At 43.1% G+C, this 25,208-nt stretch overlaps 1 protein-coding gene and 1 long non-coding RNA gene across 7 annotated transcripts in view; one reads left to right on the forward strand and one right to left on the reverse strand.

Annotated features, from left to right (window-relative positions):
- Nucleotides 1–4,603: 4,603 nt before the first annotated feature.
- The window catches only part of EXOC6 (exocyst complex component 6), a 213,150-nt gene continuing 192,545 nt past the window's right edge, over nucleotides 4,604–25,208 (reverse strand). For all 6 annotated transcript variants that reach the window (XM_069980107.1, XM_069980112.1, XM_069980109.1 and 3 more), the window contains 2 exons: nucleotides 6,295–6,407; nucleotides 4,604–5,224 (listed from right to left, as the gene is read on the reverse strand). In XM_069980107.1, coding sequence (XP_069836208.1) covers nucleotides 5,092–5,224; nucleotides 6,295–6,407 — 246 coding nt within the window. In that variant the 3' untranslated portion in view covers nucleotides 4,604–5,091. The remainder of the gene's footprint in view (nucleotides 5,225–6,294; nucleotides 6,408–25,208) is intronic.
- LOC138799221 (uncharacterized) lies at nucleotides 6,422–24,501 on the forward strand. Its single transcript, XR_011364229.1, has 3 exons — nucleotides 6,422–6,442; nucleotides 18,069–18,292; nucleotides 24,040–24,501. It is a non-coding gene; the product is annotated as an uncharacterized lncRNA (long non-coding RNA).

Consider the following 25,208-nt stretch of genomic DNA (forward strand, 5'->3'; position numbering starts at 1 on the left):
AACTGTAATAAAAGCCGAGCAGTAGTGAGGCCGCCCATGGCCCAGGAGCTGCACTCCCACATCTGCCAGGAGCGAGCTGGAAACCCACCAAAGCCAATATGTGTGATTGGAGGGGATTTCCTGGAGAACAAAGGGGATGGGGGCATCATATCCCAATAACTGAGCAGGGGAGCACACTTACCCCAGGGATGGGGGCATCATATCCCAATAACTGAGCAGGGGCAGCACACTTACCCCAGGGATGGGGGCATCATATCCCAATAACTGAGCAGGGGCATCATATCCCAATACCTGAGCAGGGGCAGCACACTTACCGCAGCTGTGTGGAACTGCAAGTCCCAGCAACACCAATGATGGTCCTGTGAGCTTGTAGGGCAAAATGATGAAGTAATATTTAGCAGATTTGTAGCACATTTTGCACCAGGAGATGGAGCCCAAACTACTGGTTACACTTCTGAATGTTTTGTTATGCCTTTTTAGGCTTTATGCATCAGTACTAATAAATTTACCAAATTATTTGCTTAAAGGTGATGTCATGACCCGACTCCCAGAGCTGTGCGGGCTGTGGCTGCTGGAGAGGATGATGGCAGGGGGATGCTCAGTGTCCCTCCAGTAGCCACAGCCCGCACAGCTCTGGGAGTCGGGTCGTGACATCACCATGTTATTCAGGAAGTGACATCACCATGTTATCCAGGAAGTGACATCACCATGTTATCCAGGAAGTGAAGCCTTGATGCAGTAGTAAGTGCAGGGAAAAAAGCACTTTATAAGCATTTCCCATAATAAGTGTATATTGGTGATTTGTATAACTTTTGGGGGGCAATACAATACTTTAATAAAAATGTTCACCGGACTTCTCCTTTAACAAAGCCATAGACTTAAAGAGAACCTGTCATCTCCCTAACATGAATAGTAAATACTTCTATTCCCAATAAAATAATTCTGGGATAGCTTTATTCCTAGCTTTGACTAAATAACCAACTGGGTGTTAGGGTAGGTTCACACTGCACTTTTTCCGGTCTGTTTATCTGATCCGTTTTTTAAATGTTTTTTTTTTTAATGTACACAAAAACGTTGTCGACCACTAAAAACTAAAAGAAAAAAAAACGAATCCACTTTGATCCTTTTTTGTTGTTGTTGTTATAATGGAAGTCAATGGAAAAACTGATCCAAACAAATGCGTTCGTTTTTTTTCCCCATTAAACGGATATGTTAGACTGCAAAAATGCATTGTGGTTCTACCCTTACTAGTGGGGGGGCGTGCCTCTACACTGGCTGGCACAATCCAATCAGAGCTGACAGTGTCAGACAATGTAGGGCCACGCCCCCAACTAGTAACACCCAGTTGGCCATTTAGTCATATATGTCTAGTAAGAATAACAGAGGAAGGGCACATCACAAAGCTATAAGAAAATGTTCCAGAACCGCTGTGGGTGGGGAGCCGCCTAGATGACCTCTTCCCTGCCGCTGCCTGTCACGCGCGCGGGGGATTAAACTGCTTCTTTTCGGTTATACAGCGACTGCTGCAGCGGCGGCACGCAGGAGCTGTATACAGTGGTTCATGGAACCATATCAGCTCAATTGTTCCCTTTAACCAAGAATACAAGCATTTCATAAAACAGGCCAGCAAAGGCTACAGGTCCTGTTTAAATCTAAATATGTTACCCCATGTAAGGATGGCCAATCATCTAAATTGTCATCACTAGAGATGAACACAACTTGAGCACGCTCCCTCGGGATGCATCCAACTTCTTCAGCCACCGCTAATCAAATTCCGCATGCTCAGGTTTGGACAGACCCGAACATGCTTGAGTCGCGCTTATCTCTAGCCGTCACATTAAAATTAGAGATGAGCGAACCTGGAGCATGCTCGAGTCCATCCAAACCCGAACTTTCAGCATTTGATTAGCGGGGCTGCTGAAGTTGGATGAAGCCCTAATGGTACTTTTACACAGTGCGATAATTCGCCCGATCGCACGATTAATGATTTTGAATGAACGATGGTTTTCTTATAACGATCAGCATTTAGACGGAACGATACATCGTACGGAAAATTCGCTATGCGATCGTTTTGCGATTGTTTAAGCCTATCTCACACATAGGGGAAATCGTTGAAAGAATGTTTACACTGAACAATCTGCGAATTTTTTGCGAACGATCAACGATGATTTGAAATGAACGTATTTTTGCTTGTCGTTTGATCGTTCGCTGCGTTTACACGTACGATTATCGTTCGCATTTGACCGTTATCGCGCAAAAACGAACGATCAATCGTCCCGTGTAAAAGTACCATAAGGCTATGTGGAAATCATGGATATAGTCATTGGCTATATCCATGTTTTCCAGACAACCTTAGAGCTTTATCCAAGTTCAGCAGCCCCAGCTAATCAAATACCGAACGTTCGGGTTCGGATGGACTCTAACCCGAACCCGGTTCGCTCATCTCTAATTAAAATAAATTTTCCCTCCAGCTTAACGGCCACATTCTGGATGGGTGTAGTACAGCTGCAGTTTAGTGTCCATATTACACTAGGGTCCTACGTGATTTCGGTTTGGCTTAGTAGAAGGTAAAGACTTTACATGTACACTCTTGTTGTATGGCAGACTATAGACTATGGCCTGGATTAATCAAACTGTGTTTACACCAGTTGTATAGATGCCTTTGTGTCTACCATTATTGTGATGTTACTGGTTGTAAAAGAACGTATGTCGATGTGTAATATTGTTCCCTTTTAGTTAGACATTGCTCATATTGTATCCCATATATATATATATATATATATATATATATATATATATATATATACACATATATATATAATTCCCTAATAGGACAAGTGATTAAACTGATTAAATAGTTCTGTTTGTAAGTTGCACATATTACATTACCATATGGAAAATATATATATGTGTGTGTGTGTGTGTGTGCAATCAGTAGTGATCAGAGATGAGTGAATCTTAAGCATGCGCTGGCTCATCCAAACTTGAGCGTGCAGTATCTGATTACTGGTGGCTGAGGAAGTTGGATGCAGCCCAATGGAAGTCCTGGAAAACATGGGTAAAGCCTATGGCTGAACCCATGTTTTCCAGGCAGTCTTAAGGCCCTATTCCACAGAACGATTATCGTCCGTTATGGCCAATAATTGTCCAGTGGAATAGAAGGCAACGATCAGCCGACATCGTTCATGTCATTTGTCTTTCAAGCATGATGAAAAACAAACGACTGGGATAGCAGCAATCTGCAGTCGTTGCAGCAGGAGCTTGGGCAGCAGACCGCCACTGTCCTCTATGGGCTGCCCAAACGATCTAGCGATCAGCTGGGCAGCCCCCCCGCAGCTCAACACAGCCCCTCCCACACTCACCTGCTCGCTGCCACCGCGTGGAGTAGCGGCGACAGGGAGCAGGGAACGAGGACCAAATGAGCGTTAACAGCGCTCGCTTGCTCCTCATAGTCGCCCCGTGGAATAGGGGCTTTAGGGCTGCATCCAACTCTTGCTGCCACTGGAAATGATGCACGATCAAGTTTGGATGAGCCAGCGCATGCTCAAGATTCGCTCGTCTCTAGCAATGATGAGAAGAATGCAACACAATGGAAGAGATCTATCATTTGTGTTGTAAGATGTCTGAAGTTTGGGGTATCTGAGGGTGCAACTGTTAAGGAATACTGGACACTACTGCTTTTTTTTGGCTCCCTTTAGCCATTCCCCCCCCCATCCCCATTCCCTTTAGCCATTTTCCAGTTACAATTACGATTGTCTGGGATTAAGGTTTCATCAAAAAATGTCCTGCTATTATTCGTTATTATAGGGAACACTGACCCTTTTTCTTAGGGCCTGGTCACACTACGGAATCCGTGCAAATAAACTCCGGCTAATTCTGTGCGCTCGCCCCCCTGCTTACATATCTGCCCGTCCTATAGGCTCCAATTCTATTCAGGCAGTTTCTGTCGTCTGCCCAAAAAAGAATTGATGTGTCAGTTCTTTGGGCGAACCACAAGAATCTGCATGACCATAGAATGGAGCCTATGGGACAGCCAGATGTTCAAACAGGAGCGTGCACGGAATCTGCTGGAGGTTATCCGTGCGGATTCTGTAGTGTGACTGGGCCCTCACAATAAGGACAAACCAAAAAGAACAAAAAAAACATGCAAGGTGTTTTGCATACTTAAGCCGGCAAGACCTGCAGATTTTGGCAGGATTGGCCAATTCTCGAATGTGTATGGAGGACTTTTCCCCAATGGCAAATGTTTGGGAAGGTTTGCTCCCAGGGCCACTGCCAGAGACAGTTGTATGAAATGTATGGCAGAAGTAAAGGAGCCATAGGGCCTCAATGTAAATCATCACATGGGTGCCACTTCACCATGACCACCTCTAGTAGCCAAGTAGAATATGGTTACTTTGGTCACTTGTGTTTTCCCCCCAGTATTTTCCCATTGTCACCTGTTACCCCCCCCCCTTGCATCACCCCCAGTGACTACTCTTTGGCACTTTATAACTGTTTCCCAAAATATTATCTCATTCGGATATAAAAGCACCACTATTGTCGGTAATAAAACCACAGTACTCCGGATTTTTCTTAACATTCCTTTTATTCCCGAAGGAGATTAAAAGCAAATATTTACAAAGTATAGTTCAAAATCACAACCCCTGAGAACCAAATCTATAGTAAAAGTGGCTGCTCATACACTCACATAGGAAGACATGTCCATTCAGCAGGCAATGATCGGGGTCCGCAGGGTCATGTGATCGCATGCAGACCCTTCATCTCAATAACTGACTCACTTATCTCAATGACTTCACACAACATACAAAACCCAGCTTAAAATGCCCTAAAATCAGAAAAAGTGGCAGGCTTTAGCAGCAATAAGTAAAATACAATATTTATAGTCCATTCATCTGCTGTACACTCCAATAACTGGTTCTGCTCCTGACGCCAATTGTGTGCGATATATAAAAACCCTATAGTTACAAAAAGCAACCATAAAACATTTTTTTAGTCCTGTCCCATGGGCCGTGTGAGGCGCGTGCTTTATTCTGCAGGAAGGCAATGTCCTGATTATAGGCTTCTGTACACTTTGTAGTATGGCCACCACTAGGAGTGCTGGGACATCCCATTCACCAGACTTCTAAGCTGCTTCACTACCGTGTCTATTAACTTCTGTCTGTCCCGGTCGTTTTTCCTGAACTGAGCGAAGATATTATTCTTCTTGTTCATGTCTTTCATCCTGGGGAGAGGAAGAGAAAAGTGACAGCCTGTAATCTACAACAATGACACAACATGACCGCCTGCACCACAGAAGCTTAGGAGGTATAGGCAAGTCTATATTTATTATCGGGAAGCAAGATTTGGACATAGTTCTAATACACAGCTGTCAAACTCGCGGTCCTCTGGTTGTTGCAAAACTACAATTTTCACTATGCCCGGATAGCCAAAGCTAAGGCTTTAGTTGTCCAGGTATGATGGAAATTGTAGTTTTGCAACAGCTGGAGGGATGCGAGTTTGACAATCCTCTTCTAATAGATCACTCACTTCTATTAGACTAATCAATAAACAGATCGAATGATTGATCAACTTCTAGATCAGGGATAGGGAATCTTCAGCCCTCCAGCTTGTTGCAAAACCACAATTCCCATCATGCCTGGACAGCCAAAGCTTTGCTTTGGCTGTCCAATCATAATGCGAATTGTAGTTTTGCAACAAACTGGAGGGCCAAAGGTTCCCCATCCCTGATTTAGATGGATTGAATGATCTATCACTAAATAGATCAAATGACCTACTGATTGTTAGATCACATGATGGTTGATCACTAGAGATGAGCAAACCTCAAGCACACCTGGTTCCGTCTGAACTAGAGCATGCAGCATTTGATCCATGTTTTCCAGGACTCCTTAGAGCTGCATCCAACATTTTCCGGTAATCAAATGCCCCATGATCAGTTTCAGATGGACCCAAGCGTGCCTGAGATTCGCTCATCTCTACTGATCACCAGATAGATGAAATCATGATCACTTGTTAGATAGATCAAATGACTATATGACAGATAAAATTACTACAACCCAAGGTCTAACATAATCAGCTGGTGACTACAACCCAAGGGGTCTAACATAATCAGCTGGTGACTACAACCCAAGGGGTCTAACATAATCAGCTGGTGACTACAACCCAAGGGGTCTAACATAATCAGCTGGTGACTACAACCCAAGGGGTCTAACATAATCAGTTAATGACTTCCCATTAGTCATTATGGTAGATTTCCATCGTCCTACAGCGTTTGGAATAAGTCATGATACTTACTTCTCGAGAAGAATGAGAGCGGTGTTCGGGTTCACTCTTAGGTACTTGGAGTTGGATTGACCATAATCAGCGAGATACGTAGACCAATCCCAAATCATGAACAGGTCTAGGAGCTAAAAGACAAAGATCATCATCATCATCCACCAAGGTAGGATCACTTTAATGACTAAACACAAGGTAAGAGGTCCAGCAGAGATAGTGGTGTGTAAGACTTCCGCTTCCTCTGGTATTGTTAGTGACAGGGTGGGGTATGTGGAATTCCAGGCTAATTTAAAGCAGATTCTTTCCCTAGCTATAATTAAGTGCATTATACTTCCCCTACTAGATTATCCTCAGCGGGGAATCCCCGGCTCAGAAGAAGACTCCCAACTCCAGGGAATACCTCCTTCCCAAACACAACTAAAACGATACCCCCAGAGCACAGATCATTATTTTAAGATCTGCTGCAGAGGTTGTTGGTCAATACTCGAGTAATCTTTTAAAAGCTAATGTGTCTAAACTGAAACAGCGAACCATTTATTCAGCTTTAAACCCATAATCCCTTTAAGCCATTTCAAACCCACTTCCTATCCAGTTTATAATTGTTTGCAGCACGCAAGTTCCACGCTTGTAAACTTTACTGACCCCGCTATAGCTTCCTGGGATCTCCTATACTCATTCTTATACAATCATCCAATATGTTATTCACTAATACATGTGATCGTATTGGTTTTCCACTTTGCACAATCCATTTAGGGTCCCCTGATAACAAGATGATCATCTGATTATTTCTGAGATCCAGAGAGATCAGTTGTAATCTGTGGTGAATCTAAAAACTAATTTTCAATTTCCCTGTAGCGCCCCCACTGGGGAAATAAAGAATTACACAGGCAGCCAATTGATTTTAATTAAAACAGTGTAATGCACTGATGTCCCAGGTCCTCCAGAAGGAGAGACGCTCTAGTTGTGTCCTACAGAGGGGACTCGCCTCTATAAAGAGGGAGAAGGCTGTTGGATTAGTAAACTTTTAGGCAATAGCTAATGAATGTGTACAAGCACCTTGATTCTACCATCTTTTAACGCCTTCTTCTTCACTGTTGGCTAGTTTTGAAAGGCGTGTTCCTGCCTAAATTCACCATGCCATAGGGGATAGGGGTGAATTTATTGGGGGTCCTACTACTGACCCCCCATGATCTCCACAATGGAACCCAATTCCTTTGTTTTGAAAGGGTTGACATGCTCCAAACCCTTCCATGAATTCTCTATGGAGCTGCCGCTTGGCCCTCTTTGGCGAGCTGTATGGACTATGGTAGATGTGAAATATAGGTAACATCATCTCTGGTTGACCAGGATCTTTCAAGGAGCCAAGCTGTATGTTAGTCCTACTGTGGCGTTAAAGGAATTGACATCTTCTAATATATCGGTTGTATCCGTGAAATAAAAGAAAAAAAATCAGGAAGGAGTCACAAGGTCAAGAAAGCCATAAAACGGAGATTTATAGACTTTCGGCCACTGGATGAAATGGTGGCCGCCTGGTTTTTGGTTATATAGTGACCTTAATGTAAACTCTAATACCCATCTAATTTAAGAGACTGTTAGCAGAATGGCTCGCATGCCTTTCCCTGTGTATATCAGACAGTGCGGGAAGTAATATTTAACTCTGGGGGCGCGCTGGAGACGGGTCTCATTGAAGTACATTGAGGCATTCAGTAAGCGGTCTATGGCTGAAGGGTGAGGGGTGCATCTGCTCTCTTCACCTCTACAGGGTCCGCTATAGAAAGAGAGCTGGGCCTGAATGCACAGGCTCCCGCTGTGACTATGTGATCAATCCTTCCATTTACACAATGGACCCCCCTCTGGCATATGTTAGCTTTCTCCATAAAACAGTTAGCTGTCTTTCACTGTCAATCAAACCGAACAATTTTATTATTTCCTGAAATCTTTACTCATACTGACGGCTCTAAAGTTGCTGCACAAACAGAACAAAAACCACAGCCGTGCCCTATAGGAAAGGGTGATCAGGGGCAGGGAGAGCCGTCTGTATCCCTAAAGCACATGTAATCATTGACATTCCTGTTATACATACGACCCGGCTCACTGTATGGTTATTTTTTCTGCATAAGTGATCAAGAAACACAGAATAAAAATGACCTACTAACTTAAATGGTACAAAAAATTAATTTGGTAAAAAAACCTGATCATTGGGGATTATGAAGGGTCTCTTCACACTGGTGTCAGGGCCTCTGCCCTATAAGATCCAGAAGGGTGGCTGCTATGATAGCTATCCTCGCCATCTACACATATATAATGGGGTCCTGTCGGGTCCTGACGGCACATATAGAGCAGCATGCTGTGCTATTCTTGCAGTCAATAGCTATAGCACCCCCAACAGAGGACCCTAAGGCCATTTGGAAAATGATTAGTTTCTATTATCAACTCCTATTTTTTTTTTCTTTGTACTAAATCTTGACGCTGTGTGCTGAGTCAGCAGCGTTTAGTCACCCGAGGGGCTGCTTCAGAGGCTGTTTTCTAGTATCCAATGGAGACCTCCATCGGATATGTCTTTTTTAATCCTTCCTCCAGCATGTGACGATATTTCGACCGTGTACATTCATCTCTCAACACAAGACTGTGGTGTAACCGTGCAGAGCTGTCAATCACACTGCAGTCCCGCCCACATCCAGCTGCTCAGCAGCGTAAACTATGTGAGTATACCAACAATGTCTATTCCCTTCAATTCTATTAATAGGCAAATCTATATAGTACAAAGTTTTGGCGAAGACTACTGTCATCCAATCTGTATTGGGGCCGCATTACTTTACACTGACAGATGATGCTGGGGGTAGTAAGATCAAGCAGTTGGACTTCAACATGTCGGATCCTTCTCTTCTTAGGGGAGATTCTGGTGGTGTCCTGTCCCCCTATCCCATGAGAATACATGCATGCATAGAGATGAACGCAACTCGAGAATGCTCAAGCGTGCGGCATTTGATTAGTGGTGGCTGAAGAAGCTGGATGAAGGCATAGGGCTGCCTGGTAACATAGATACAGCCACATTCCATAGGCTATATCCATGCTATCTAGGACTCCCTAGGGCTGCATCCAAATTCTGCACCAACCGCTAATTGAATGCTGCATGTTCAGGTTTGGACAGACCCGTGCATGCTTGAGTTGTGCTCATCTATATCACACAGCTGTATAGACCATTTGTGTATATGGGGAAGTAGGGAAAAAAATCTAAAGGCCCTGACAGACATTAGAAAAAGGTTGTCTAATGTGTATGGGGGCCTACCGACTCTCTAGGAAGAGATGATGTTGGGGAACAGAAGGGTCAGCCATGTTTGGTTTAAAATTACCCATCCGTTTGGTCTAGTATAGATAAGCCAACAGCCTAGGAATCTGGCAGCGGCTTACCCCTTCTCTTTCCATTCAGAAAACATGAACGCTTGGGGAGCTGATTGTCTATGTGTATGGGGAGGATCGGGGAAGATAGCTGTTGGCCGTCATCTATTGCATGTGTGTGGGTACTAAGATTTCTCTTGTGGTACCCATTTACATCATAAGTCCTACAAGAAGCACTGCAGCTATACAACCAATGTGGCTTATCAGGGTGTTGGGAAGACATTTTTTCTACACGGTCAATCTCCATAATGATTTTAACAGCAATTCTAAGGATACAATGTCCAGTCACTAAACTGTGAGTCCAGGTATACAAGTTAATGTAAAAAGTTACAACTGGCTGTAGTGCTGCTGATATACATTCAGCACCTCCATGAATCCTTATGGATTATAACATCATAGCAATACCATGAGATACCCAGCCATGTCCACGCCACTGGCTTTATGTGCACACCTATATAATGAAAGGGTTAAAATCTACACCCAAAGCTTCAGCGACAATACACAGCAGACCCCCCTGGAAGTGAAATTGCCAATGGATGTCTTTCTACAGGGGGATAATCTGTTCTCTTCATTCTCAAAACTGAAAGTGATCTGTCTGTACCTGGCCGGGCCCATCTATCTTACTTGAGCGGATATCTTTAGGCACTTGGTGCTCACGAGCTGAGGGCGATCCATTAATGGCAGGACGATTGTGTTATGTCACCACGGTGCCTAAAATTCATTACAAGTTTCTCTCCTAAATGCTTTGTTTGTTTTGCTGTAGGAATGAAGAAGGGCTAATGCTTCACTAGGAGACAGATTTTATCTTGGTTATCCTAGATTGCAGCTAAAGCCGTCTGTACATTTTAAACCCCATTTAATTTCTGTATCTGAGATTCCATTTATAATAAGTACTGGGTTTTCTATCACTTCCAAGGAGGCGGGAGAAGGTCTTGCTGTGAAGGTATCGCAGTTCTACCTAATGTAAAAAACAAAAACAAATCCCCCGTAAATAAAGTTCCTTCAGCTTCCAGTTGTTAAAAATTCTACACGGCTGCTTCTTAGTCTTGTTTCTTTTCTGTTTTCCGGGAATGATAACAGGAGGTGTCCGCTGTCACAGCTGCCGATATGGTAGTCACCAAGTTATACAAAAATGCACCCAGCACCCGACACTGCTGTAGAACTGTAGTTAGATATGTCACGGCAGACATGGTGGATATCACCTAGTTTTACTAGAAATAAATTTATAAATCTTAAAAGCTAGGGGTTGTTCAGAAGACTTTTACAAGTTATGTATCGTAACAGTAGGAGGTTCTGTAGGTGAAGTCTCCAGAACTGGACACAGCTATTCCAGTTGTGATGTCACTAGAGCTCAATACAGCGAGATCACAATCTCCCTCTTCCTAATGGTTATACCTCTAGCTATACAGCCCAGCATACAATTAGCTTTCTCCATCTCCTGCTTGTTCTGGTGACTCCTATCAGAAATCATTACCCCTAAAGCCTTCTCTTCTGAAGTCTTTGCTAACACAGAACTGCCGATAAAATACTCGGATAGAGGATTCCTTCTCTCCAATTGCATTATTTTACATTGGGAAACATTGAACTGCAGTTTTCATTGTTTTGACCACATATCCAATAAAGCTAAATCATTTCCATACTACAGACACCTCCATTCTCTCTGCTCAGAATACTCAACATTAGCAACAACCCTCTGATATCTATCCTTCAGCCAACCACAAAGTCCACCTGGGCAGTCAGGTTGCTGAGGCAAGTTCCATGGACAAAGTCCATTTCTAATTAATAGGACACTTACTTTTTCTAGATGCTATATGATAGCCTCTGCAACTGAACCACCAAATGTAAGTCTACATTGTTCTGTGTCCAAACAGGCAGGAGTTTAATGATCTCAAACTTATGGTTCTACAGGTGTAAAAGTAAAACTCTCAGACTCTTTGCATGATATATAAATGTGTACATGGAATCTTTCCATTCCCCACTGCATTTTGACTTCTTGGATGAGCATTCAGTTCCTATAGGTTCATGATGCCATCAGACGCAGGAAGAAACAAAATGGGACCAGGAACCATGCATTGTCAGAACATACGTTGTATGGGATTGGAGTCTATGAGTATGGGCTATATTTTTTATTTTTTTTGCAGAATGTAGGGGTATCTATAGAAATGCGAGTAAGTCTTCAGACAACCCCTTCAAATCCTCATCCCCAGTGACCTCTCCTTTGGACTGTATAAGTAAGTACAATGCAGGGTACTTGCTAGGCATGTCAGAACACTTGCTGCTGATCTGTAGCTGTGGATAAATACCATGGTTCTCCAGCCTGGGGACATCATTACTACTGAAAAGCCGCTATAAAAACACATAGAAAGCTGAATAGGGGTGCAAGAGAAAAAAAACATAAAATCCCTTTCTGACCTCTGAATAACCCAAGCAAGAGATTAGTCCATTTCCAAGCAAGTATGTTGTCATACTGTTAGGCCAATTGCTAGTATTGACACTTTGCATAAGCACCTTAACCAGGCGCTTACACAGAACTGGCGTGCCATTAACTCACTATTATTTTTATGCCACTGGATTTAAATGAATAAAAGGGAGCCGGGGAGCCGCCGCAAGTTGAAAAGGTCAATACATTTGTGGAACAAGTCATGCACGGTGCTCGACAGATATCACAGATCTATCGAGGCACGAGGATACATACATCTACAGTCTACATGGGAAAAGACACCAGGGGAATTCTGCCTCTACTTACTCCTAAAGACTTAGAAAAGTATCGCCTGATAAAACAAGCTGCGAGTATCATTCAGCCATGTGTATAAATTAGGGATGCTCCGAACAGAGTTCGGTTCGGGTTCGTACGAACCCTCGGTAAGGACTCCCGCTGTCTGCCCGCTCCGTGGAGCGGGCGTATCCAGCGGGAGGACCTCCTGGAAAACTGGGATACAGCCATAGCCATAGGCTGTATCCCAGTTTTCCAGGCGTTCCTCCCGCTGTATCCGCCCGCTCCACGGAGCAGGCAGACAGCGGGAATCTGCTGCCGAGCGTTCGGGTTCATACGAACCCGAACCTCGGCAGGTTCGGACTATCCCTAGTATAAATGTTTCTAAAGACACCTTTGTATATTAGATAAAAATAATCTTCAAGTAAAAACAGCCCAATTTTTAGGTCCTGTTAGGGGATATGGACATTATAGGAGGCAGCTTGGAACCTCCACTATCAGTCTAAGTGGACTTCTGCAGCCCTAGCGGGTCCTGGAAAACATGGATATAACCTATGGCCGTATCCATGTTTTCCAGGCGGCCTTAGGCCTGTATCCAACTTCTGTAGCCACTGGTAATCAAATGCTGCACTATTGGGGTTGGATAAACCATAGCGTGCTCGAGGTTTGCTCATCTCTAGCCAGAACACGTAGAGTGAAGCCCTCAGCTGAGTGCTAGTTCTCCCTGCCATCTCCTTGCTTTTGGCAAGGGTCTCTGCACCCAGACCCCAATTGTTTAAAACTTTTGACATGTCAATTTGTTCTAAAACACTAACACTTTAAAGGTATGAGTGCTGAGGGTCCAACTACAGGAAGCCCACTGATTCAAAAAACGGGGACCTGAGTCCCCCTATTTAATGAAGCAGTGGTTAAACATGCAGCTGGTGCCCTATGGCTCTATCCAAAGTCTATAGGTTTACAGAAGAATAACTAGAAACAAAGCTTAGCCATCTCTGCCAGTCCCTTAGAACTGAGTGGCAGAGTGCCCTTTCGACCACTGTGTTACAAAAATGATGGGCTCTGACACATTTTCTTATGATTGGTGGGTGTCCGAATGATCACCCTCCCCATCAATTATACATTTATCTCCAACCCCTTTAATGCCCATTAATCTGTATGGCCACTATATAATTTTTCATTTGCCCTTAGTGCCCACTGCAAGAAAAGGGTAAGGCTGAGGGGTCAGAAGCTGTAGAAGCTGGACCAGGTAACAAAACAAGCAGTTGTCTGTGTCAAGACAACCTGAGCACCTAAGTCAATCCAGAAACTAAGTTTTGGTTCCTGAGATATAAAGGTTGAACTATTTGACACTTTGTAGTTTTCAGCATAGTGTAGTAGTCAGATGGGTGGGACCTAGATTGCAAAATGGGATCAGGGGTGTGATTACGGAGCTGAGGGGACATAACCACGTTTAGAGGGGGTATGATTATGAAGCTCCTAAACCCACCCCCTTAACCTAGTATTCACACCCTATCTTTCAATGAAGTTCCCACCCATCTGACTATTCAGTATAAAGGGCATATAGTCAACCATATAGTAACCCCCCCCCTATATGTCATGAACTGGGAAGCATAAAACACCATTAGAATTGGAGCACCTGAGGCTACATAAAAAAAGTTAAAAAATTTGGACTCCACTTTAATGTCAGCTTAACCTGATCCTATTAGGATCCTGCATGTTCTTTCACAGCAGATTATACAGGGATCAGATGTAATTGTATACAAATATTCATGTATACATACAGATATACCTAATATAAACGTTCTAGACAAATTACAAAAAAGATTTCTATGGACGTCTATGGGACGAGCGGTTGGCTCTTGGAGACTCAGCCTTTTCTTCTCAGTCTGTCCTGGTTATAACTTCATAATCCTTAAGATCTTGATCCAACCATTGCAACACATCAGTGATGTCCCAGAATGACTTCCTCCCAGGCTAGTAGGTGATTTCTGGAGTTCCCACTGACAGCCACTGACTTCTCTGCTTAGATACTTTGATCATTGATGCAAACCCCTTCTTTTTCCCTGGTATTTAGGATTTGGAGCCCCTGCCGTGAACTGTGTATAAGGGATAATGGACAATCCCGGTTTCACTCTAAAATGTTTGCGGCTCACAAAATGAAGTCTTCAAGGATCATGACCTGAATACGTGGCGACAATACAACCGCATGAGCCCTGCTTTATTAAACTGGAACATGTTCTATGGGCAACAAATCTCTGATGCTCAAGTTTCATGCATTCGGATTAAAAACTAAGTCAATAAGATTCTCAGAGCTAAGATCGCACCGTAGGAATCCAGACTACAACTTCACCATGGACGGAGCTAATCGCCCTGATAGACACATCTACATTCTTGTTTGATGGCTATCAGGCATGGCTAACCTCAGATTACTACACGGGCGCTTATTAGAGAAGGGCATTATTTTCAACAATGATCTCGGCTGTGAAGGCGAATAAAGTCGTCCCCATGACAACTCTAACAAGTTGAAAGTCTCTTTTAGTTTACTGCACACAGATTCTTTTACACTATAATAGGGTCTTATACACTTACGGCCCATTCACACAGAGAAATATCATGCTGCGGAACCTGAACACTGAAATTTGCCCCCATGATTTTCAATGGGTATAAGCTATGGCACTGATTTTGCTAGTGGGAATTAGGAAATCCACACGCAGGTACGGTAGATAGGATGTGCTGCATTGTATACGGCTAATCCATGTCCAATACCATGGTGAAATCCGTGGCATCCAAAATAAAAGTGTCACTGACCAAGACAGGACAGCGCCGGTCAGTGATTGGCTGTGAGGGCTGTCACTGCGGACATGGGAGTGGTGGCAGCAGTCAGCAGGGGATCCAGAAACATGGCAGGAGGACATCAGGGTTGCATGGAGAGGTAAACATAAAACATTTTCTACATACTGTCTCTGAAGTACCCCTTAAATCCTCTGTTGGCCGTGCATCACCTATTACACAAAGCAATGTGCTGCCGGTGGTCAATGATTTTTAAATTTGTTGGAAGACAACAGTTATCCAACAGGCGAACGATTGAATTTTTCTCCCAGTGACGTGGCGATTGGCCAGAAGGGTTTTTGTCTTCCTTTGGATAAACACAGTAGGGTTAGAGATTGAACTTGACAGACTTATAATCATTTAGCAAGGGCTGCACAAACATTGTTAGCGATGTCTGTGCAGCCCTCGCCCTAAACACCTTAAAGGAGAAGTCCAGTGGAAATATTTATTAAAGTATTGTATTGCCCCCCAAAAAGTTATACAAATCACCAATATTCATTAATTACGGAAATGCTTATTAATTATTAATTAATTATTAATTACGGAAATATACACTTATTACGGGAAATGCTTATAAAGTGCTTTTTTCCCTGCACTTACTACTGCATCAAGGCTTCACTTCCTGGATAACATGGTGATGTCACTTCCTGGATAACATGGTGATGTCACTTCCTGGATAAAATGGTGATGTCACGACCCGACTCCCAGAGCTGTGCGGGCTGTGGCTGCTGGAGAGGATGATGGCAGAGGGATGCTCAGTGTCCCTCCAGTGCCCTGTGTCCCCCTGCCATCATCCTCTCCAGCAGCCACAGCCCGCACAGCTCTGTGAGCCGGGTCGTGACATCACCATTTTATCCAGGAAGTGACATCACCATGTTATCCAGGAAGTGAAGCCTTGATGCAGTAGTAAGTGCAGGGAAAAAAAGCACTTTATAAGCATTCCCTGTAATAAGTGTATGTTGGGGATTTGTATAAGTTTTGGGGGGCAATACAATACTTTAATAAAAATTTTCACAAGACTTCTCCTTTAACTATGTAACATGGCAGATAGTCGCCCCATGAAATAGAGCCCTTACGCTGCCCCAGTACATATTAGATGGTCCACCACTCTGGAAATAATCTGAAGGTTTAGTCACCTTTAACCTAATGGGTAAAATCAAGCATAAAAAAATACTTCAATTTTTTTCTTGCGTAATTATACTTTCAGACTAGATGGAGGAGCTTTACGAGAAAATGAAATGCAAAAAATGATCGGTCCAGAGCCTCTGTTCTTGTACAAAGCAAATTTATCATCAATCATTAGTAATACGATTCGTCCCTGCAGTCCGAACTGATCACAGGGCTTTTCCAAGTTGACATTTACATTGATTGGTTTGTACACGGCTTCCTTCATCTCGCAGACCTATTTCTGCATATTTCTTTAGCCACAGCCTAATATCATCCAGCTAGAGCTGTTTGTGTCTGAATATAACATGACTTAAAGGCTCAGCAATGTATATGGCAGTGCCATGGTACAGTGTAATGAGGGTGACCTGAAATTAGATCAACTTTCCCGATATCCCTAATAAAATCCATCAGAAAATGTTAGGACTGGTTGAAATTACCATGCCCCATCCTTCTTTTCTCTGATGTGTGCTATTCAGAGACTGTTTGGCTGTTGCCAAATACATAAATCTTATCAGCCGATCGTGCTACAGCCATTAGGTTCTGCCGTCTTTAATCTAATGTGTATGGCCATCTTTGTTCACACATCTAGCAGAAACATAGGTCCTTTTGGAACTTTCATAGGATTTACTGCTTATTCAATGTTTGGACTTGCCCACTTGAATGTACTGTGAGAGAATAGTGGACGTCCATTATAAGAGAGCCATAAGGTGGAGCAGACAAAATAAAAAAAATTATTTTGGAGTCAATATTTTGCCATTAAGGTCTTAATGAGATGGTTCACAAATAACCATTTAGACCGTATTAATAGTAAGTAGAATATCCTAAGTGGATGTGCACCTACATGTTCATACAAATGAAGAGAAGAGTAAGGGTTCTATTAGACGGGCCGAACAATAATATAAATGAGTGCCGATCTACTAGTGCCTATTACACAGCTCTACATTCATTTAGCAAGGGCTGTACAAACATTGTTAGCAATGTCTGTGCAGCCTTGCCCTAAACACCTTAAAGGAGAAGTCCGGCGAAAATTTTTATTAAAGTATTGTATTGCCCCCCAAAAGTTATACAAATCACCAATATAGACTTATTACGGAAATGCTTTTAAAGTGCTTTTTCCCTGCACTTACTACTGCATCAAGGCTTCACTTCCTCTATAAAATGGTGATGTCACGACCCGACTCCCAGAGCTGTGCAGTAGTAAGTGCGGGGAAAAAAGCACATTATGTGCATTTCCTGTAATAAGTGTATATTGGTGATTTGTATAACTTTTGGGGGCAATACAATACTTTAATAAAAAATTTTGCCGGACTCTACTTTAATGCCATCTTTTCCCAAAAGTATCACCAAGATTGATAATAATTCAGTGAATTAGACATGTGAATACTAACCTGACTCACTATTCTCATCTGTATGTACACTGTGCGTGGCCAATGTTGGTGAGCAGCAGTGTGATGATATTAAGGTAAGTCTCAGTTGACCATCAAGTTGTCGACTTCTCCCATTAATCATAACTCAGGAGGAACAGAGACTTTTTTGACACTTTGTTGATGGATATGAACCCAGAAGTCAAATATTGGTATAACAGATAGAGAAGAAAATTTAAAGCAAGATAAAAATGAAAAATAGACGAAGGACATAGCCAGTACCTTTACTTACAAAAACCTTTCTGTATCTGCCCCCATAGTTACACTGTGTTTACAAGGAAGTCTCGAAAATACTTTGTTCTGTTGGAGAGATGTGTGAGGAAAATACCCTACCTGCTGAGATGGGAATTCACACCCAGCACCGATCACTGACGGCTCTGCGGACCAAGAAGTTAACTGGTTCCAGGCTTCCGTTACCTAGGTCCTGACCTCTACTGAAAAACACTGAATTGTGTCTGTCAGGAAATACTAGAGCTACAAGCAGGTCTGCATAATAATTACTACTGCAATTCTGAAACCGAGAACCCAATAGAGATCTTGTATGGTGGATATAGAGCATTTTCTGGCAACATAACGCACCTTTTTTGGGAAAAGAACAAGCGTTATCTGCTGTGTTGGGCTGAACCTGAACGTAGAGCATTTGATTACCTGTGGCTGAAGAAGTTGGATACAGCCCCAAGGCTGCCTGGAAAACAAGAGTACAGCCATAGCCACCCTAGGGGAGTATCTGAATTCTTCAGCCACCGTTAATCAAATGCTCAATGCTACATAATCAAATGGCGAGCGCTTGGGTTCAGGAACCAGAGAGTGCTCGGCCTTTGCTTATCTCAACTAATGATAAATCTGCATGCCATGAATGAAAGCTCTGACCAGGCGACAAACAATGGAACAGATCCATCAGAGTCTTGTGATAACTTTGTCCCCCAAAATTTCAACCCTTACCGACCAACCACGGTCAAGCCTTTCGGAATAAGGCCGCCGAAAATTCCTAATGTTAAGCCAGCTTAGGTTATTTCCAACTTATGCTAGGGTATGCCATCACTTTATGACCATGATAAAGGGGGGCACCATTAGGGTCTTTTCACATGTGTCAAATTTGACACCAGTTCCAAGGAAAAATTAAAGTTATATCTAAAGATGAGCGCAACTTGAGTATCCTTAAGTCTGATCGTTCGACATTTGAATACCCCTTGCTAAAGAAATTGGATGCAGCCCTAGGGAGTCCAGGAAAACAGGATACAGCTCATGGCCTATGGCTGTATAGATGTTTTACAGGACTCCCTAGTGCTGCATCCAACTTTTTTATTAACCGGTATTCAAATGCCGAACAATCGGGCTTGAGTATGCTTGAGTTGCGCTCATCCCTAGTCAAAGTCAATGACTGGGGAGAATAGCAAGTGTGCTATTAACATACCAATCTGAATATAATGTAAAAAGGTTGAGGCTTATACCCGGAAAGCTGTGAGGTTTGAGGTACAGCACGCCTCAATCACAAGAACCTGCAAAGAGTGAATCTGTACAGCACTGTTAAGGTGGGGATAATCTGATAACTTAGGATACTAGCCTCTATATATTTCCCCCACCAAGCTCCTTCTAGCTCTGTCATTAATTCTATCAGTTTACAAGGAACACGTGTTTCATAGTGATTTAATACCGCTCCTCAGCGTGATTATTTATTACTGAGAACACAGTTTTATTGCTCTCCATTGGTGTAACATACGGTGAATATTTAATCAGCTCTACAATATCCATCCCCAGCTAGTTACAAGCGCATTCATAGCGGTGACATGTAATTTACTCTTATAATGTAGGGTTCTCTGCTCTCACTACTGACCCGCATGCATCTGTCAGACTGACCCAATTGCTCCGCAGTTCTATTGTGACTCTAAATATGTGTAATCTGCTGATAGCCAGCACACTGGGTTAGGGTTTGGGATGTTAATAGCTTTTTTTGTACAAAGGAAAACTTTGAAAAATAAAGAAACTTTCCATAGGTTTCCTTTAAAATCACCAACAGACAACAAACAGTATGTAGTCAGATAATGCAGCCATACTTCCACCCATCTTCCCATTAGTCTAGTAGCCTATTGATGTCATTTAGCAAGAAATAGGAACTGACGGAAAAAGAGTATGTAATCTGTTCCATAAATACACATTAGTCTGCACAGGAGCTGGAGACACTACATGGTTGATGATTTATTTACAAATTATCTATTTACAAATTAAAAGTCCCATTCTATCTATCGTCAGATTAAACAGCAGTAATTGAGATTAAGATTATGAATAATTCCTTGCAATGTGGAAAAACTTTGTGATGTGCCTTCTGTGTCATTATACTCCACAATGATGCAAACAACCTCCAACTCCAGACTACACGGATTATGGGGCGCAGGTCCAACTTGAGATCGAGGCACAGTGAGTAATAAAAATATATTTTATTGTGGAGACTCAACGCGTTTCGGAACCGCACCGGTTCCTTTCTCAAGAGTCATGATACTGATAAAACAGAACAGCACTATATATCACAAACCAAGATGACATCAAAAGGGGAGGAGGACTCAGAACCTCCCACTTCAATCAACACAGACACCTGTAACACCAAAAATAAATAAACACCAAAAATAAATAAAAAAAAAAAAAAAAAAAAAAATTTTTTTTTTTTAAAATAAAAAATTTTTTAAAGTTTTTTTTTTTTTTTTTAATACATTTTCTACACATATTATTTTTATTTATATACATATTCGTTTTATATACTCTTCTTATATATTATTGTATTTCAATGCAATGTAGTTTATAGCTATATGCCTTTCTTTATTGGTGTTACAGGTGTCTGTGTTGATTGAAGTGGGAGGTTCTGAGTCCTCCTCCCCTTTTGATGTCATCTTGGTTTGTGATATATAGTGCTGTTCTGTTTTATCAGTATCATGACTCTTGAGAAAGGAACCGGTGCGGTTCCGAAACGCGTTGAGTCTCCACAATAAAATATATTTTTATTACTCACTGTGCCTCGATCTCAAGTTGGACCTGCGCCCCATAATCCGTGTAGTCTGGAGTTGGAGGTTGTTTGCATCATTGTTTCCTGTTGGATATCGGGAGTGGCTGCGGTCCTTGATATATACGCTGCAGAGTGTTGTGCCTCCCTTTGCACAACCACATCAGGTGAGGGTTGCCGTGCACCCCTATCCCTTTTTCACCTTGCCCTTCTGATCCTCGCCATGGAGCGCTGTCGCCCTTTGTTTTTTTTATTATACTCCACAAGCGGAGAACTCAAGGACCTGTATTTGTGTTTAGACAAACCAGTCCATAGAAATTATATGGACATGTATTAACTGATTTAATGGGGTATTCCCATCTCAACTAACATACTTAAACTTATATTTTTGCAGATACATTGCCTACCATTGTTGATGGCTCATTGTCTAGGTCTACTGACCACCACTCTGCTCTAAAAGCAGTGGCCTGGCTAGTGTATACAGTATATAGCTATAATGTAGATGTATAGAGATATAGGGGGAGATTTATCAAACATTGTGTAAAGTGAAACTGGCTCAGTTGCCCCTAGCAACCAATTAGATTCCACCTTTCATTTTCCAAAGAGTCTGTGAGGAATGAAAAGTGGAATCTGATTGGTTGCTAGGGGCAACTGAGCCTGTTTCACTTTACACCATGTTTGATAAATTTCCCCCATAGTGCATATATACTGTATAATTTATATAAATAAGTATACTATAGCTAAATATAGACCAGCCAGACTGCTTTTAGAGCAGAGTGATGGTCAGTAACCTAGACAACGAGTTGTCAACAATGGAGAGAACAGAGCAGAAAATCTAGAGGAGACACTTTTGCTGAATGACTGTACTTGTAAAAGTATTTCATTTCATGAGCCCTACAAGGTTAACTATAGTATACTAGCTGAGATGGGAATATGCTGTTGTGACCTCACAAGTACATGTCAGTCGGGTATGCTGTTATGACCTGACAAGTAGATTTCAGTCAGGTATGTTGTTGTGACCTCACAAGTAGATGTCAGTCGGGTATGCTGCTGTAACCTCACAAGTAGATGTCAGTCGGGTATGCTGCTGTGACCTCACAAGTACATGTCGGTCAGGTATGCTGCTGTGACCTCACAAGTAGATGTCAGTCGGGTATGCTGCTGTGACCTCACAAGTAGATGTCAGTTGGGAACGCTGCTGTGACCTCACAAGTAGATGCTAGTCGGGTATGCTGTTGTGACCTCACAAGTAGATGTCAGTCGGGTATGCTGCTGTGACCTCACAAGTAGATGTCAGTCGGGTATGCTGTTAAGACCTGACAAGTAGATGTCAGTCGGGTATGCTGCTGTGACCTCACAAGTAGATGTCAGTCGGGTATGCTGCTGTGACCTCACAAATAGATGTCGGTCGGGTATGCTGTTGTGACCTCACAAGTAGATGTCAGTCGGGTATGCTGTTAAGACCTGACAAGTAGATGTCAGTCGGGTATGCTGTTGTGACCTGACAAGTAGATGTCAGTCGGGTATGCTGTTGTGACCTCACAAGTACATGTCAGTCGGGTATGCTGCTGTGACCTCACAAGTAGATGTCAGTCGGGTATGCTGCTGTGACCTCACAAGTAGATGTCAGTCGGGTATGCTGCTGTAACCTCACAGGTAGATGTCAGTCGGGTATGCTGCTGTAACCTCACAAGTAGATGTCAGTTGGGTATGCTGCTGTGACCTCACAAGTACATGTCAGTCAGGTATGCTGCTGTAACCTCACAAGTAGATGTCAGTCGGGTATGCTGTTGTAACCTCACAGGTAGATGTCAGTCGGGTATGCTGCTGTAACCTCACAAGTAGATGTCAGTTGGGTATGCTGCTGTGACCTCACAAGTACATGTCAGTCAGGTATGCTGCTGTGACCTCACAAGTAGATGTCAGTCGGGAACGCTGCTGTGACCTCACAAGTAGATGCTAGTCGGGTATGCTGTTGTGACCTCACAAGTAGATGTCAGTCGGGTATGCTGTTAAGACCTGACAAGTAGATGTCAGTCGGGTATGCTGCTGTGACCTCACAAGTAGATGTCAGTCGGGTATGCTGCTGTAACCTCACAGGTAGATGTCAGTCGGGTATGCTGCTGTAACCTCACAAGTAGATGTCAGTTGGGTATGCTGCTGTGACCTCACAAGTACATGTCAGTCAGGTATGCTGCTGTGACCTCACAAGTAGATGTCAGTCGGGTATGCTGTTGTGACCTCACAAGTAGATGTCAGTCGGGTATGCTGTTGTGACCTGACAAGTAGATGTCAGTCGGGTATGCTGTTGTGACCTGACAAGTAGATGTCAGTCGGGTATGCTGTTGTGACCTGACAAGTAGATGTCAGTCGGGTATGCTGTTGTGACCTCACAAGTAGATGTCAGTCGGGTATGCTGCTGTGACCTCACAAGTAGATGTCAGTCGGGTATGCTGCTGTAACCTCACAGGTAGATGTCAGTCGGGTATGCTGCTGTAACCTCACAAGTAGATGTCAGTTGGGTATGCTGCTGTGACCTCACAAGTACATGTCAGTCAGGTATGCTGCTGTGACCTCACAAGTAGATGTCAGTCGGGTATGCTGTTGTGACCTGACAAGTAGATGTCAGTCGGGTATGCTGTTGTGACCTGACAAGTAGATGTCAGTCGGGTATGCTGTTGTGACCTGACAAGTAGATGTCAGTCGGGTATGCTGTTGTGACCTGACAAGTAGATGTCAGTCGGGTATGCTGTTGTGACCTCACAAGTAGATGTCAGTCGGGTATGCTGTTGTGACCTCACAAGTAGATGTCAGTCGGGTATGCTGTTGTGACCTCACAAGTAGATGTCAGTCGGGTATACTGAGGTTTCGGTGAGAAAAGTGAGTTTCAGTCTGAGGTGGTCCTGTGACCTCACAAGTGGGTTTTGGTCAGGTATGGTGCTGTGTTGTCACAAAGAAGTTACAGTCAGGTATGGCGCTGTGAAATCACTAGTAAGTGTCAGTCAGGTAAGCTGACTGGGGTTTAGATACGCTGCAGTGACATCAGTGACATCATGGCTATATGGTGCTGGGTGCTACTGTGGTGCCTACCACCTGAATGTATGCAAAAAGGAGACTGGCATAGGTCAGGCTCATTATATAGGATATGGACACATTCGCCATATACATCAGGAGCCTTTCCAGGCATACACGGCAAACATCAGATATGAACATATTAACAAGCTCTTTTTATTTTATAGAATCCCATCCTAAAAAACAAATCCAGTCGCATCATTGCCAAATGTTGCCTTATCTTTCAAATGAATGACGCATGGAGAAACCTTCCAAGGTACCTGCAATAAGACCCTTATGGGATGTCATGTGACAATATTTCTTAAAAAGAAAAAAGGAAAACAAGATCGTCTTCCAGAAAAGGTATCTGAATCATTGAAAAATGTCCAGATGTTACAAACCTGCCCCGAAGAGATGATGGTGCCAAGCCACGACCAGACAGGACGCCTTGAAGTTGAGTGCTCCCTACTTGTGAAGTGACAACTGCTGGACAAGTCTCGAACATTATACTCTTCATATCAAAGAAACTGTTACATGTTCCAATCCCTTCAAACTCCACATGTCAAGAAACTGTCCAGCAGGAAATCATTAAGCTGTCTGCTCCACGGGGAAATCTGATCTCCGCTGTCAACTTTTCATGTAGAATAAACAAAGGAAGAGATTTTACTTTAAGGATTTACACCTATACCTTACCCTTCAACACAGTAGCTGCGCAATGTGGTGGTTTTCCATATGGCTAACGCTGCCTATATGTAAGTTACCCCATTGCTTATACGGAAATCTAATTTTCCAGTCTAGCCTTATACATTAGAGGGGTTCTGTGCTGTTAGGGTACTGTACGTATACAAGATAGACTGTTCCATCTGAAACAGCCATAGTGGACTCCATCAGAAACAGCCATAGTGGACTCCATCAGAAACAGCCATAGTGGACTCCATCAGAAACAGCCATAGTGGACTCTCCCTAGAGTTCTACTGTGGATCTGGCTGTGGAGTAATCTCTGTTGAGGCTACCCAATGTGGGTTCTGCATCAAAAAGGAAAAGTCACCTCTTTTCTTCCATGGAACAGATCTGAGTGAGAAGCGAGCCACGCTGTAGTCCATACCAATGCGCCTGTAAGGCAGACTCAAATGCGGAATCCCCTGAGAGTTTCAGTCAATTTAGCTGCTGTGACATCTCAAGTTGGTTGCAGCCCAGTCAGATGAGTTGCTGCGCTGTGACCTTGCAAGTGGTTTACAGTCAGGTAGCCTGTTGTGACATCACAGGTAGTGTTGAGCGGATCTGTCAGACTTTTCGGGTTCAGCAACGTTATCCAAACTTAACGCTCAGCATTTGATTTCCTGTGACTGCAAAAGTT

Source organism: Dendropsophus ebraccatus, chromosome 8, assembly GCF_027789765.1.
Source record: "Dendropsophus ebraccatus isolate aDenEbr1 chromosome 8, aDenEbr1.pat, whole genome shotgun sequence".
Taxonomy (NCBI): Eukaryota; Metazoa; Chordata; class Amphibia; order Anura; family Hylidae; genus Dendropsophus; species Dendropsophus ebraccatus.